This window comes from Oncorhynchus mykiss, chromosome 25 (assembly GCF_057628025.1).
Source record: "Oncorhynchus mykiss isolate SJ-2025 chromosome 25, ASM5762802v1, whole genome shotgun sequence".
Classification (NCBI taxonomy): domain Eukaryota; kingdom Metazoa; phylum Chordata; class Actinopteri; order Salmoniformes; family Salmonidae; genus Oncorhynchus; species Oncorhynchus mykiss.
The window spans coordinates 8,573,482-8,589,387 of record NC_143046.1 but is presented as its reverse complement, the minus strand read 5'-3'; the positions used below and the strand labels follow the sequence as shown (position 1 = coordinate 8,589,387).

The following is a 15,906-nucleotide window of genomic DNA, read 5'->3' as shown; positions in this document are numbered from 1 at the left end:
GTAGAGGTGCTGACTAATGGTAGTGAACTGTATAATGTGTGTAGAGGTGATGACTAATGGTAGTGAACTGTATAATGTGTGTAGAGGTGATGACTAATGGTAGTGAACTGTATAATGTGTGTAGAGGTGATGACTAACAGTAGAGTGATGACTAATGGTAGTGAACTGTATAATGTGTAGAGGTGATGACTAATGGTAGTGAACTGTATAATGTGTAGAGTGATGACTAATGGTAGTGAACTGTATAATGTGTGTAGAGGTGCTGACTAATGGTAGTGAACTGTATAATGTGTAGAGTGATGACTAATGGTAGTGAACTGTATAATGTGTGTAGAGGTGATGACTAATGGTAGTGAACTGTATAATGTGTGTAGAGGTGATGACTAATGGTAGTGAACTGTATAATGTGTGTAGAGGTGATGACTAACAGTAGAGTGATGACTAATGGTAGTGAACTGTATAATGTGTAGAGTGATGACTAATGGTAGTGAACTGTATAATGTGTAGAGTGATGACTAATGGTAGTGAACTGTATAATGTGTGTAGAGGTGATGACTAATGGTAGTGAACTGTATAATGTGTGTAGAGGTGATGACTGTACACTGTGTACAAAACATTAGAAACACCCGCTCTTTCCATGACAGACTGACAAGGTGAATCCAGGTGAAATCTATGATCCCTTATTGATGCCACCTGTTAAATCCACTTCAATCAGTGTAGATGAAGGGGAGGAGACGGGTTAAAGAAGGATTTGTAAATCCTTGAGACGATTGGGACATAGATTATATATGTGTGCCATACAGAGGGTGAATGGGATAGACAAAGTATTTAAGTGCCTTTGAACGGGGTATTGTAGTAGGTGCCACGCGCACCGGTTTTGTGTGTGTCAAGAAATGGGTTTTTCAAGCTCAACAGTTTCACGTGTCCATCAAGAATGGTCCACCACCCAATGGACGTCCAGCCATCTTGAAATAAATATGGGAAGCATTGGAGTCAACATGGGCCAGCATCCCTGTGGAACGCTTTCGACACCTTGTAGAGTCCATGCCCCGACCAATTGCGGTTGATCTGAAGGCAAAAGGTGGTGCAACTCAATATTAGGAAGGTGTTCTTAATGTTTTGTACACTCTGTGTATTTCCTCCTGACATTAATGGACGATATAAACGGAGAAAAAACAAGCAGCAGTGAAATGTCAGTGAGCATTTCTACCGTCTCCGTTACAGTGTATTGTATCACGTGCCATTGGCATCCAGGGTGGCACCAAAGACTGTACATTATGAAGATGGGCAGAAACAGCCGCTCCAATAGAAATCCATTGGCATCCAGGGTGGCACCAAAGACGGTACATTATGAAGATGGGCAGAAACAGCCGCTCCAATAGAAATCCATTGGCATCCAGGGTGGCACCAAAGACTGTACATTATGAAGATGGGCAGAAACAGCCGCTCCAATAGAAATCCATTGGCATCCAGGGTGGCACCAAAGACTGTACATTATGAAGATGGGCAGAAACAGCCGCTCCAATAGAAATCCCCGATCATGCTTGAAGACAACGTCATGACGACGTTAGCTAGCTAAGCTCATGTGCAGAAACACTTCATTGGTCGTAATGGTTTGTGTCGCTCCGAACTGCACATGTGCAGACACACTTCATTGGTCATAATGGTTTGTGTCGCTCCGAACTGCACATGTGTAGAAACACTTCATTGGTCGTAATGGTTTGTGTCGCTCCGAACTGCACATGTGCAGAAACACTTCATTGGTCGTAATGGTTCGTGTCGCTCCGAACTGCACATGTGTAGAAACACTTCATTGGTCGTAATGGTTCGTGTCGCTCCGAACTGCACATGTGCAGAAACACTTCATTGGTCGTAATGGTTTGTGTCGCTCCGAACTGCACATGTGCAGAAACACTTCATTGGTCATAATGGTTTGTGTCGCTCCGAACTGCACATGTGCAGAAACACTTCATTGGTCGTAATGGTTCGTGTTGCTCCGAACTGCACATGTGCAGACACACTTCATTGGTCGTAATGGTTCGTGTCGCTCCGAACTGCACATGTTCAGGACGTCAAAACAAAGGCATTTCTTACGATATGAAGTTGTTTTTGAGAAGAAGAAAAAAAATGAATTGTGTCAGATTATCACTTTCACAAGGTTGCAGTAAATGTCAGTTTCAGCTACTTGAGACATTGGCTCGAATCTAGGTTTTTCCTTTAGATTTAGAGAATTTACAACTAAAGGACACATTTTTCACAAATCTCATTGGCTTGCCAAACCCCAGTCTGGTATGCCCAGTGTGCTACGCAAGCGTTCTTGGAAGTCTTGTGATGTTGGGCCTCTGGGTTTAGAAACTCTGCTGTGGAACAAGTCAGCAATCTTTTCCAAGGGCTCTTTGTGTGAAATTTATTGTATTTCATTTTTTTTCAAAAGTAGAAGCAAAGCATGTTTTTCTCCATAATGTCGTTGTTGGCGACCAGATGGTACTTCACAGGAAACGGTAATAGATATGTCTTGTATGTCTGCTGATGCCCTCATCCATTAATTACACAACTCTGTGCAATCTGCTTTTAGTAAATGTCATCTTTCATCCGTCGTCTCAATGCTCCTTGAGCAAGAAGTTCGTCCCGTCCCCTCCCTGCAGCTAGCCATGGTGTTCGTCCCGAATGGCACCCTCTTCCCTATATACTGCACTATTTTTATCCCCTACCTTATAGACCTAGTCAAAAGTAGTGCACTACATAGGGAATAGTGTAGCATTTCAGATTCAGGCGATGTCTTTCAGTCCTGTCTTCAGCTAGACATGTACTTTAGACTGTTGATGGAGGTGGACAGTGTTGTTGTTGTTGTTGAGGATGTTCTTTATCTGTGTGCGTCTCAAAGCACTATGTGCCCTGGTCAAAAGTAGTGCACTACTACCAGAGCAGCCTTGGTCAAAAGTAGTGCACTATAAAGGGAATAGGGTGCCATTTGGGACACTTTCTCTATGATCTGGCTGAGAGATACTGTACTGGTCTGAACGGATTCAGTACAGTAGGACAGCGTGGATACATTTTCTCTTGACAGCTCACAGTCTCCGTAAACCTATAGAGCAGGGATCAAATCTAATGTGTGGTCCTGTCTGATGATACCACCCGAACGGGGTCAACCAGACAGGAAAAAACCCCACCCACTTTGCCAAAGCACAGCCCCCCACACCATTAGAGGGATATCAACAGACGACCAACTTATTACCCTGAGACAAGGATCAGTATAGCCCATGAAAGATCTCCTCAACCAATCAACAGTGGTGTAAAGTACTTAAGTAAAAGTACTTTAAAGTACTACTGAAGTAGTTTTTGGGGGGGTATCTGTACTTTACTTTACTATTTAGATTTGTTTACTACTTTTCCTTTTGCTTCACTACATTCCTCAAGAAAAGCATGTAGTTCATACTCCATACATTTTTCCCTGACACTCAAAAGTATTTGTTACATTTTTAATGGTTAGCAGGACAGAAACATTGTCTAATTCACACACTTATCAAGAGAACATCCCTGGTCATCTCTACTGCCTCTGATCTGGTGGACTCACTAAACACATGAAATTATGTCTGAGTGTTGGAGTGTGCCCTTGGCTATCTGTAAATTAAAAATAAATGTCAAATGGTGCTGCCTGGTTTGCTTAATATAAGGAATTTGAAAATATACTTTAACTTTTGATGCTTAAGTTTATTTTAGCAATTACATTTACTTTTGATACTTAAGTATATTTAAAATCAAATACTTTAACTTTTACTCAAGTAGTATTTTACTGGGTGACTTTCACTTGAGTCATTTTCTATTAAGGTATCTTTACTTTTACTCAAGTCTGACAATTGGTTACTTTTTCCACCACTGACCGCATGACCCCGAGGGGGGCGCAAAGCCGGACAGTAAGATCACATCAGTGACTCAACCCAGTCAATTGATGCACCCCTCTTAGGGACGGCATGGAGGAGCACTAGTAAGCCAGCGACTCAGCCCCCGTAACAGGGTCACTCCAGTGCCTTGCCTTTCAGCTTCGAACACCTGGGCCAGACTACACTCAATCATAGGACCTACTGAAGAGATGAGTCTTCAGTAGGACTTAAGGTTAGGGTTAGGGTTAGGGTTAGGGTTCAACAGGTTAAAGGTTGAGACCGAGTCTGCGTCTCTCACATGGATAGGATATAGGAGAAAGCCCTGCCTCCAGCTTTTTGCTTAGAAATTCTAAGGACAATAAGGAGGCCTGTGTCTTGTGACCGTAGTGTACGTGTAGGTATGTACGGCAGGACCAAATCGGAGAGATAGGTAGAAGCAAGTCCATGCTTTGTAGGTTAACAGTAGCACTGTAGTAATATGATTAAATTGTTTGGTTCTCGTCAAGATTCTAGCAGCCGTGTTTAGCACTAACGGATGTTAAATTAGTGCTTTATCCGGGTAGCCATAGAGTAGAGCATTGCAGTAGTCTAATCTGGAAGTGACAAAAGCATGGATTAGCTTTTCTGCATCATTTTTGGACAAAACGTTTCTGTTACGAATGTTACCAAGATGGAAAAAAGCTGCCCTTGAGATATTCTTGATATGTTCGTCAAATGAGAGATCAGGGTCCAGAGTAACGCCGAGGTCCTTCACCGTTTTATTTGAGACGACTGTACAATCATCAAGATTAATTGTCAGATCAAACAGCAGATCTCTTTGTTTCTTGGGACCTAGAACTAGCATCTCTGTTTTGTCCAAGTTCAAATGTAAAAAATGTGCCGCCATCCACTTCCTTATGTCTGAAACACATGCTTACAAGGAAGGAAATGTTGGGGCTTCACCATGTTTCATCGAAATGTACAGCTGTGTGTAGTCCGCCTTAGCCGTGAATGTTCACATTGTGTTTCCGAATGATATCACAAAGAGGTAGAATATATATTGAAAATAATAGTGGTCCTAAAATGGAACCTTGAGGAACACCAAAACGTGCCATTGATTTGTCAGAGGACAAACCATCCACCGAGACAAACTTTTGATATATTTCTGACAGAAAATATCTAAACCAAGCAATATCTTGTCCGTGTAGACCAGTTAGGGTTTCCAATCTCTCCAAAAAATATGGTGATCGAGGGCGTCAAAAGCGGCACTAAAGTCTAGGAGCACCCGGACAGATGCATAGCCTTGGTCTGACGCCATTAAAAGGTAATTTCCCACCTTCACAATTGCAGTCTCAGTACTATGATGGGGTTTTAAAACCAGACTGGGGTGTTTCGTATACAACTTTGTCTTCAACAGCTTTTTTGAAACAAATTGAGAGGAATGGGAGATCCGATAAGGATGATAGTTTTGGAAATGTTCTGGGTCAAAGTTTGACTTTTTCAAGAGAGGCTTTATTACTACCACTTTTAGTGAGTTTGGTCCACATCTGGAGGATAGGGTGCAGTTTATTATGTTCAACATAGGAGGGCCAAGGAGGGGGTCTAGGAGGGCCAAGGAGGGGGTCTAGGAGGGCCAAGGAGGGGGTCTAGGAGGGCCAAGGAGGGGGTCTAGAAGGGCCAAGGAGGGGGTCTGGGAGGGCCAAGGAGGGAGTCTGGAAGGGCGTCTTGGAATCTTTGGGTTGGTCGGAGAATTTATGGTGTGGCTTTTGATTATCCTTTGTTTGGGTCTGAGCAGATTATTTGTTGCGATTGCAAACATAATTAGATAGTGGTCCGATAGTTCAGGATTATTAGGAAAAACAATTAGATCCACAATATTTATTCCACGGTAACTATATCCAGGTTATGACTGTGGCAATGTGTAACGGTTTTCTTCTGGTGAAATAGAGGCGGACCAAAATGCAGCGTGGTTATTTTTGTACATCTTTAATAAAGATGAAAATACAACAATCTACAAAAACAAGAAACGTGAAAAAACCGAAACAGTCCTATCTAGTGCCACAAACACAAAGACAGGAACAATCACCCACAAAACCCAACACAAAACAGGCTACCTAAATATGGTTCCCAATCAGAGACAATGACTAACACCTGCCTCTGATTGAGAACCATATCAGGCCAAACATAGAAATAGACTAACCAGACACACAACATAGAATGCCCACCCAGCTCACGTCCTGACCAACACTAAAACAAGGAAAACACACAAGAACGATGGTCAGAACGTGACACAATGCGTAAGGCTGGAGACATTTTGGACAAAACCCAATGAGTCGATGATGGCGCCGAAAGCCTTTTGGAGTGGGTCTGTTGGACTTTTCCATGTGAATATTGAAGTCACTAAAAAGTAGAATATTATCTGTCATGACTACGAGGTCCGATAGGAATTCAGGGAACTCAGTGAGAAACTCAGTGAGAAACGCTGTATATGGCCCAGGAGGCCTGTAAACAGCAGCTATAAAAAGTGTTTGAGTAGGCTGCATAGATTTCAAGGCTAGAAGCTCAAAAGACGAAAACACAGTCTTTTTTTCCTCCATCAATTGAAATTCGCTATCGTAAATGTTAGCAACACCTCTGCCTTTGTGGGATGCAGTGGGGCTATGGTCACTAGTGTAACCAGGAGGAGAGGCCTCATTTAAACAGTAAATTCATCAGGCTTGAGCCATGTTTCAGTCAGGCCAATCACATTACGGTTATGATTAGTTAATTGATTATGACTACCTTGGCAGTGAGGGATCTAACATTAAGTAGGTCTATTTTGAGATGTGAGATATTATCACAATCTCTTCAATAATGACAGGAATGGAGGAGGTCTTGATTGAAGTGAGATTGCTAAATCGAACACAGCCATGTTTAGTTTTGCCCGACCTAAATCGAGCCACAGACATGCTCTCAATGGGGATAGCAGAGCTGACTACACTGACTGTGCTAGTGGCAGACTCCACTAAACTGGCAGGCAGTTTTCAACCAGTGATTGAGTTGTGAGACTCTGCTGTAGAGCTCATCACTCCCCCTAACTGGGAGGGGGCCTGAGACAATTACTCGATGCCGACACATCTTTCTAGATGATTTACAGGCAGAAGTTATGTTGCGCTTGGTGACCTCTGACTGTTTCATCCTAACATTGTTGGTGCCGACGTGGATAACAATATCCCTGTTCCATCTACACACCAACTTGGGCAACATTGAATGGGGGTGGAGACCACAAAAAAAAAAACAGAACTCATCATGAGGGGCCGCAGTGGCTTGTGGGTCTGCGTACCATCATCCATTCCCTCCTGGTATACATAAGAGAGCAGAGACCTTTCTTCCTTTCTTCTATTTCTGTCGTTACTTATGTTATGAAAGGGAGCAATATTGACACAGGGAGCAATTTAGTAAAAATACAGTTTACCCGACATGACATTTACGTACACTTACAAACGCTGCATCGATTCCGTGTCCTAAATGTTTTGTTGAAGCCAATTACATTTCATGTTTGGAAAATGGAAATTCTATCTGCATTGAAAGAGCCCAATGCACAATTTTACTTGAATTAAATTGAATATTTGGTGCAGAATTTAATTACTATCAGCTCCTTCTATGGTGAATAGAAACTCATATGAACAGATGCCCTATTCATATCGTAATAGCCCCAGAATGACATAGAACGCAGAATTATAGGATCTCTATGGTAAAAATATGCTTAATTAATTTAGAATGCAGTGCCTATTACTTTACTTGAAATAATTTATTAAATCACATATTTTATTAACATGCTGTACGTTTTCTACATTCTGAGTCGCCCCCAAATGAGACCGTAATATCCCAGGCTGATTATCTCCAAAGAAAAATGTAATGGAACCATGTAATCTTCTCCTACCAGTTAGAGGCTGAGGGCATCATTTATCACCATAGACCCCATATGAATAATTCCTGGGAAAAGTGTCAACGAAAGGGATGGGGATGTTGAGAGCAGAGCTGGACTCCATACTAGCTTTAATTAGGGTTTCACAGCAAAGCTATTGTTCTTCTTAGGCCTAGATTCAATCAGATCACCCGCATAGCTGATGTTTTGGTGGTGTCGGAGGTGTAACTGTGTTGGGAGGTGTCAAATCAGTGAGCAGCTGCTCTTGTGACAAGAACCAAAAAAATGTGATCATATTACTCCAGTGCTAGCCTCCCTACACTGGCTTCCTGTCAAGGCAAGGGCTGATTTCAAGGTTTTACTGCTAACCTACAAAGCATTACATGGACTTGCTCCTACCTATCTTTCTGATTTGGTCCTGCCGTACATACCTACACGTACGCTACGGTCACAAGACTCAGGCCTCTTTATTGTTCCTAGAATTTCTAAGTAAACAGCTGGAAGCAGGGCTTTCTCCTATAGAGCTCAATTTTTATGGAATGGTCTGCCTACCCATGTGAGAGACGCAAACTCGGTCTCAACCTTTAAGTCTTTATTTTAGACTCATCTCTTCAGTGGGTCATATGATTGAGTGTAGTCTGGCCCAGGAGTGTGAAGATGAACGGAAAGGCTCTGGAGCAATGAACCACCCTTGTTGTCTCTGCCTAGCCGGTTCCCCTCTCTCCACTGGGATTCTCTGCTTCTAACCCTATTACAGGGGCTGAGTCACTGGCTTACTGGTGCTCTTTCATGCCGTCCCTAGGAGGGGTGCATCACTTGAGTGGGTTGAGTCTCTGACGTGATCTTCCTGTTCGGGTTGGCACCCCCCTCGGGTTTGTGCCATGGGGAGGTCTTCGTGGGTTATATTTGGCCTTGTCTCAGGGTAGTAAGTTGGTGGTTGAAGATATCCCTCTAGTGGTGTGGGGGCTGTGCTTTGGCAAAGTGGGTGGGGTTATATTCTGCCTGGTTGGCCCTGTCCGGGGATATAGTCAGACGGTGTCTCCTGACCCCTCCCGTCTCAGCCTCCAGTATTTATGCTGCAATAGTTTGTGTCGGGGGGCTAGGGTCAGTCTGTTATATCTGGAGTACTTCTCCTGTCTTATCCGGTATCCTGTGTGAATTTAAGTATGCTCCCTCCAATTCTCTCTCTCTTTCGCTTCTCTCAGAGGACCTAGGACCATGCCTCAGGACTACCTGGCCTGATGACTCCTTGTTGTCCCCAGTCCACCTAGTCGTGCTACTGCACCAGTTTCAACTGTTCTGCCTGCGGCTATGGAACCCTGACCTGTTTACTGGACGTCCTACCTTGTCCCGAGACCTGCTGTTTTCAACTCGCTCTCTACCGCACCTGCTGTCTCTAACTCTGAATGATCGGCTATGAAAAGCCAACTGACATTTACTCCTGAGGTGCTGACTTGTTGCACCCTCTACAACCACTGTGATTATTATTATCTGATCATGTTGGTCATCTATGAACATTTGAACATCTTGGCCATGTTCTGTTATAATCTCCACCCGGCACAGCCAGAAGAGGACTGGCCACTCCTCAGAGCCCGGTTCCTCACTAGGTTTCTTCCTAAGGTTTCCTAGCCACCGTGCTTCTACATCTGCATTGCTTACTGTTTGGGGTTTCAGTCTGGGTTTCTGTACAGCACTTTGAGATATCAGCTGATGTAAAAAGGGCTTCATAAATACATTTGATTGAATTTGATTGATTGTGAACATTGTCACGAAGCCAAACCCATCCCACTAGCACATAGAAACTAGAGGCCAAGAGTAAATTAGTCCCGATAAATGACACCGATTGGCTTATAGGTGACACTGTCATAGGTAGTCTCACAGCCTATAAAGCTTAATATCCTCCACCCCGTTTCACCTAGACATGGTATTTGGTATTTGTACTTTTTCAGTAAGGGACTCCATTCCCATTCCCCCAGAATTACACACAAACCCATCTAATGACACAACCTTTAAATCAGTCAATTTAGATTTTTTTTCATTAACAAATAACTTTCAATTAATTTTCCTATTTTTTTATCAGTAACAGTAACATTTTATTTGTCTAATTATCTCAAAAACTTTTATAGATTGTCCATTTCAATAATCTGTACTCTTACTTTTTTGTTCCTAAATAAAATATATACACTACATGGCCAGAAGTATGTGGATACCATGGGCATTAATATGGTGCTATAACCACTCCACTCTTCTGGGAAGGCTTTTCACTAGAAATTTTACAAATTGCTGAGGGAACTTGCTTCCATTTAGCCACTAGAACATTAGTGAGGTCGGGTACTGATTTTGGGCGATTAGGCCTGGCTCACAGTCGGCGTTCCAATTCATCCCAAAGGTATTCAATGAGGTTTATGCATGGGGCAGGAAATGGCCTTCCCCAAACTGTTGCCACAAAGTTGGAAGCACAGAATCGTCTATAATGTCATCATTATATGCTGTAGCATTAGGATTTCCCATCACTGGAACTAAGGGGCCTAACCCGAACCATGAAAAACATCCCCAGACCATTATTCCTCCACCAAACTTTACACTATGCATTCAGGCAGGTAGCGTCCTCCTGGCATCCCCCAAACCCAGATTCATCCATCAGACTGCCAGAAGGTGAAGCGTGATTCATCACGCAAGAGAACGCATTTCCACTGCTCTCTCCACTACGCTTGGCATTGCGCATGGTGATCTTAGGCTTGTGTGCAGCTGCTCGGCCATGGAAACCCATTTCATGAAGCTCCTGATGAACAGTTATTGTGCTGACGTTACTTCCAGAGGCAGTTTGGAACTTGGTAGTGAGTGTTTCAACCGAGGACAGACCATTTTTACGTGCTGCGCACTTCAGCACTCGGGGGTCCCGTTCTGTGAGCTTGTGTGGCCTACCACTTCGCAGCTGAGCCGTTGTTGCTCCTAGACGTTTCCACTTTACAATAACAACACTTACAGTTGCCCAGGGAAGCTCTAGCAGGGCAGAAATTTGACAAACTGACTTGTTGGAAAGGTGGCACCCTATGATGGTGCCACATTGAAAGTCACTGAGCTCTTCAGTACATGCCATTCTACTTCCAATGATTTTCCAGGGAGATTGCATGATTGTTTGCTCGATTTTATACACCTGTCAACAACGAGTGTTGTTTAAATAGCCAAAACCACTAATTTGAAGGGGTGTCCACATACTTTTGTATATACAGTGTATATACTGTATTTTACAACCCCACTGCAGTTCCTCTTCGACCCCTGACTTTGAACACCACCAATAGACTTAAAACGTTGTATGTAGGTGTCTTTCCTCATGCTGAACAGATTTGCCTCAAGAACCCATACGGTCCATTAGGATAGATTTTCCTCCATCTTGGTTATTTAAAAAAAAATAAAAAATACGTATTTTCATGAACCATAAGTTCAAATTGATACCAACGCTAAGGGATTGGTTTAAGAGATGACTGAGTTATTGATAAATCAACCAATCAAATTTTACGTGTCCATTTAAATCCTTTGTAAATCCACTTCACAAGGGCCTATCAACGTGAAACATTTTAGAGTCATCAAGTTTGGCATTGATATATATTTATATATATATATATATATATATATATATATATATATATATATATATATATATATATATATATATATATATATATATATATATATATATATATATATATATATATATATATATTTTATTTTTTAAAATAAGGAAACTATTAATATGGTCTGGATTAACTTCCTGGGGTTGTACAGTCAACAACCATCTACACTTGCATAGAGTTCTACTCTATATCAACAAGCAAGGAGAACATGAAAAGCCCTCTATTCTAATGTAGTTGGCTGTTGGCACTACATTAATTATAACATTTTTCTGTTGACTGCTCCTTTTAAGGAGATACCTTGTCCAGATGACTAGTAGCAGGGGCTAATGCAGTGAAAGCACTCAGCTCAGTGCTGATGCCCTATAGAATATGGTTACTTCCCAAATGGCATCCTATTCCCTACATAGTGCACTACTTTTGATCAGAGCCCTAACAGTAGTGCACTGTATAGGGAATGAGGTTCCATTTGGGACGCAAGCCTACATCTCTACATCTATTGCCTGGAGCTAATCAAGACAACTGTGTGTTTATGGACATGAGGCTCTTCTCTTTACCCCCTGGGTCTCAAGCATCCTTAACCCCTGGGTCTCAAACACCCTTAACCCCCCTGGGTCTCAAGCACACTTAACCCCCCTGGGTCTCAAGCACACTTATCCCCCCTGGGTCTCAAGCACACTTAACCCCCCTGGGTCTCAAGCACCCTTAACCCCCCTGGGTCTCAAGCACACTTAACCCCCCTGGGTCTCAAGCACACTTATCCCCCCTGGGTCTCAAGCACACTTAACCCCCCTGGGTCTCAAGCACCCTTAACCCCCCTGGGTCTCAAGCACACTTAACCCCCCTGGGTCTCAAGCACACTTAACCCCCCTGGGTCTCAAGCACCCTTAACCCCCCTGGGTCTCAAGCACCCTTAACCCCCCTGGGTCTCAAGCACCCTTAACCCCCCTGGGTCTCAAGCACCCTTAACCCCCCTGGGTCTCAAGCACCCTAACCCCCCTGGGTCTCAAGCACCCTTAACCCCCCTGGGTCTCAAGCACCCTTAACTCCCTGGGTCTCATGCACACTTAACCCCCCTGGGTCTCAAGCACACCTAACCCCCCTGGGTCTCAAGCACCCTTAAACCCCCTGGGTCTCAAGCACCCTTAACCCCCCTGGGTCTCAAGCACACTTAACCCCCCTGGGTCTCAAGCACCCTTACCCCCCTGGGTCTCAAGCACCCTTAACCCCCCTGGGTCTCAAGCACCCTTAACCCCCCTGGGTCTTAAGCACCCTTACCCCCCTGGGTCTCAAGCACCCTTAACCCCTCTGGGTCTCAAGCACCATTAACCCCCCTGGGTCTCAAGGACCCTAAACCCCCTGGGTCTCAAGCACCCTTAACCCCCTGGGTCTCAAGCACCCTTAACCCCCCTGGGTCTCAAGCACACGTAACCCCCCTGGGTCTCAAGCACCCTTAACCCCCTGGGTCTCAAGCACCCTTAACCCCCCTGGGTCTCAAGCACCCTTAACCCCCCTGGGTCTCAAGCACCCTTAACTCCCTGGGTCTCATGCACCCTTAACCCCCCTGGGTCTCAAGCACCCTTAACCCCTCTGGGTCACAAGCACCCTTAACCCCCCTGGGTCTCAAGCACCCTTACCCCCCTGGGTCTCAAGCACCCTTAAGCCCCTGGGTCTCAAACATAGAGTATTCTTTAGTATTTTAACACAGGAGAGTACCTTAGTATTGATCCTGGCTGTTCTGGGGAATGGGATTGTCTTTCAAAGGGGGGACCAGAGGGACATCTAGGAGGTGAAATATCCAGCAGCGCCAATGGTTTACTGTAGCAGGAAATCTACTCTGTTCTAATAGAGCTCAGTGATGAGATACTGTAGCAGGAAATCTACTCTGTTCTAATAGAGCTCAGTGATGAGATACGGTAGCAGGAAATCTACTCTGTTCTAATAGAGCTCAGTGATGAGATACTGTAGCAGGAAATCTACTCTGTTCTAATAGAGCTCAGTGATGAGATACGGTAGCAGGAAATCTACTCTGTTCTAATAGAGCTCAGTGATGAGATACTGTAGCAGGAAATCTATTCTGTTCTAATAGAGCTCAGTGATGAGATACTGTAGCAGGAAATCTACTCTGTTCTAATAGAGCTCAGTGATGAGATACTGTAGCAGGAAATCTACTCTTTTCTAATAGAGCTCAGTGATGAGATACTGTAGCAGGAAATCTACTCTGTTCTAATAGAGCTCAGTGATGAGATACTGTAGCAGGAAATCTACTCTGTTCTAATAGAGCTCAGTGATGAGATACGGTAGCAGGAAATCTACTCTGTTCTAATAGAGCTCAGTGATGAGATACGGTAGCAGGAAATCTACTCTGTTCTAATAGAGCTCAGTGATGAGATACTGTAGCCGGAAATCTACTCTGTTCTAATAGAGCTCAGTGATGAGATACTGTAGCAGGAAATCTATTCTGTTCTAATAGAGCTCAGTGATGAGATACTGTAGCAGGAAATCTACTCTGTTCTAATAGAGCTCAGTGATGAGATACTGTAGCAGGAAATCTACTCTTTTCTAATAGAGCTCAGTGATGAGATACTGTAGCAGGAAATCTACTCTTTTCTAATAGAGCTCAGTGATGAGATACTGTAGCAGGAAATCTACTCTTTTCTAATAGAGCTCAGTGATGAGATACTGTAGCAGGAAATCTACTCTGTTCTAATAGAGCTCAGTGATGAGATACGGTAGCAGGAAATCTACTCTGTTCTAATAGAGCTCAGTGATGAGATACGGTAGCAGGAAATCTACTCTGTTCTAATAGAGCTCAGTGATGAGATACTGTAGCAGGAAATCTACTCTGTTCTAATAGAGCTCAGTGATGAGATACGGTAGCAGGAAATCTACTCTATTCTAATAGAGCTCAGTGATGAGATACTGTAGCAGGAAATCTACTCTGTTCTAATAGAGCTCAGTGATGAGATACGGTAGCAGGAAATCTACTCTGTTCTAATAGAGCTCAGTGATGAGATACTGTAGCAGGAAATCTACTCTGTTCTAATAGAGCTCAGTGATGAGATACTGTAGCAGGAAATCTACTCTGTTCTAATAGAGCTCAGTGATGAGATACGGTAGCAGGAAATCTACTCTGTTCTAATAGAGCTCAGTGATGAGATACGGTAGCAGGAAATCTACTCTGTTCTACATAGATGTAGACTCCACAACATAGAGATTGATACATCTTTATGCTCTACAACCACACACCCGCACACACACACACACACACACACACACACATACACACACCCTACCGCCTCAACCATACATAGCCACTCTCCATATCCTTTGTTAACATTTTCCAGTAAACTGTTTTGTCTTTCATTGTTCCTTTCTCTCCTTTCTCTCCTCTCACTCCTCTCTCTCCTTTATTCTCCTTTCTCTATCCTCTCTCTCCACTCTCTCCTTTCTCTCTCCACTCTCTCCTTTCTCTCTCCTCTCTCTCCTTTCTCTCTCCTCTCTCTCCTTTCTCTCCTTCTCTCTCCTCTCTCCTTCCCTCTCCTCTCTCTCCTTTCTTCTCCTTTCTCTATCCTCTCTCTCCTTTCTCTCTCCTCTCTCTCCTTTCTCTCTCCTCTCTCTCCTTTCTCTCTCCTCTCTCTCCTTTCTCTCTCCTCTCTCTCCTTCTTTGTCCTCTCTCCTTTCCTCTCCTCTCTCCTTTCCTCTCCTCTCTCCTTTCCTCTCCTTCCCTCTCCTCTCTCCTTTCTCTCTCCTTCCCTCTCCTCTCTCCTTTCTCTCTCCTTCCCTCTCCTATCTCCTTTCTCTCTCCTTCCCTCTCCTCTATCCTCTCTCTCCTCTCCTCTCTCTCCTATCTCTCCTCTCTCTCTTCTCTCCACAGCTTAGATCAAGAGGTAAACCCTCACACAGACTGAGGAAGGCAACAGAGAGCTGGTAAAGAAGGGGCGTCTACATGCACAGTTGTGTTTGTCTGTAGAAGACCAGAGTATCAGAAGGAACCATGAATTTTGTGATGAAGCAAGCCTTAGGTGGTAAGTACTGTATACGCTGCTATATGAACGTGTCAATATTATGGACTGAACATCTGTTTGCCATGCGATCTGATGTTTGTACTCAGGGGAGCACGTACCTCTTGACATCTTGATCTTTGTATTAAAGTACAAATGTATTGCTCTAGAAAATACAAACTGAATTTGGATTTGGAAGAACTGCTAAACTATAAACAAATCAAACAAGCTGCCTGGTAAACTTATTGTAGACAATATATTATAATGTAAAGCAAAGATCACTATCAAGGAATTAAACGGTCACAATTTATGACCAGTTTCTGGTTTTAGGTCTCAGAGGGAAGCAATAGTCAACTCAACCTATAGACTCAGATACTCCTCCATCATTTATATTTATAGTCATCTCAACCTCCGATACAGCTCCATCGTTTATATCTATATGCTGTGTAGATTAACTTGTCACTGTGGATGAACTCTGGCTAAAGGTCAATGCATTGTTAAAA

General features: G+C 43.5%; 1 protein-coding gene across 1 annotated transcript in view; it reads left to right on the top strand.

Moving 5' to 3' along the window:
• The window catches only part of LOC110504516 (complexin-2), a 59,257-nt gene that overhangs the window by 25,170 nt on the left and 18,181 nt on the right, over nt 1–15,906 (top strand). The window contains exon 2 of the mRNA XM_021583273.3: nt 15,277–15,427. Within this exon, the coding sequence (XP_021438948.1) occupies nt 15,397–15,427 (31 nt within the window). The 5' untranslated portion in view covers nt 15,277–15,396. The remainder of the gene's footprint in view (nt 1–15,276; nt 15,428–15,906) is intronic.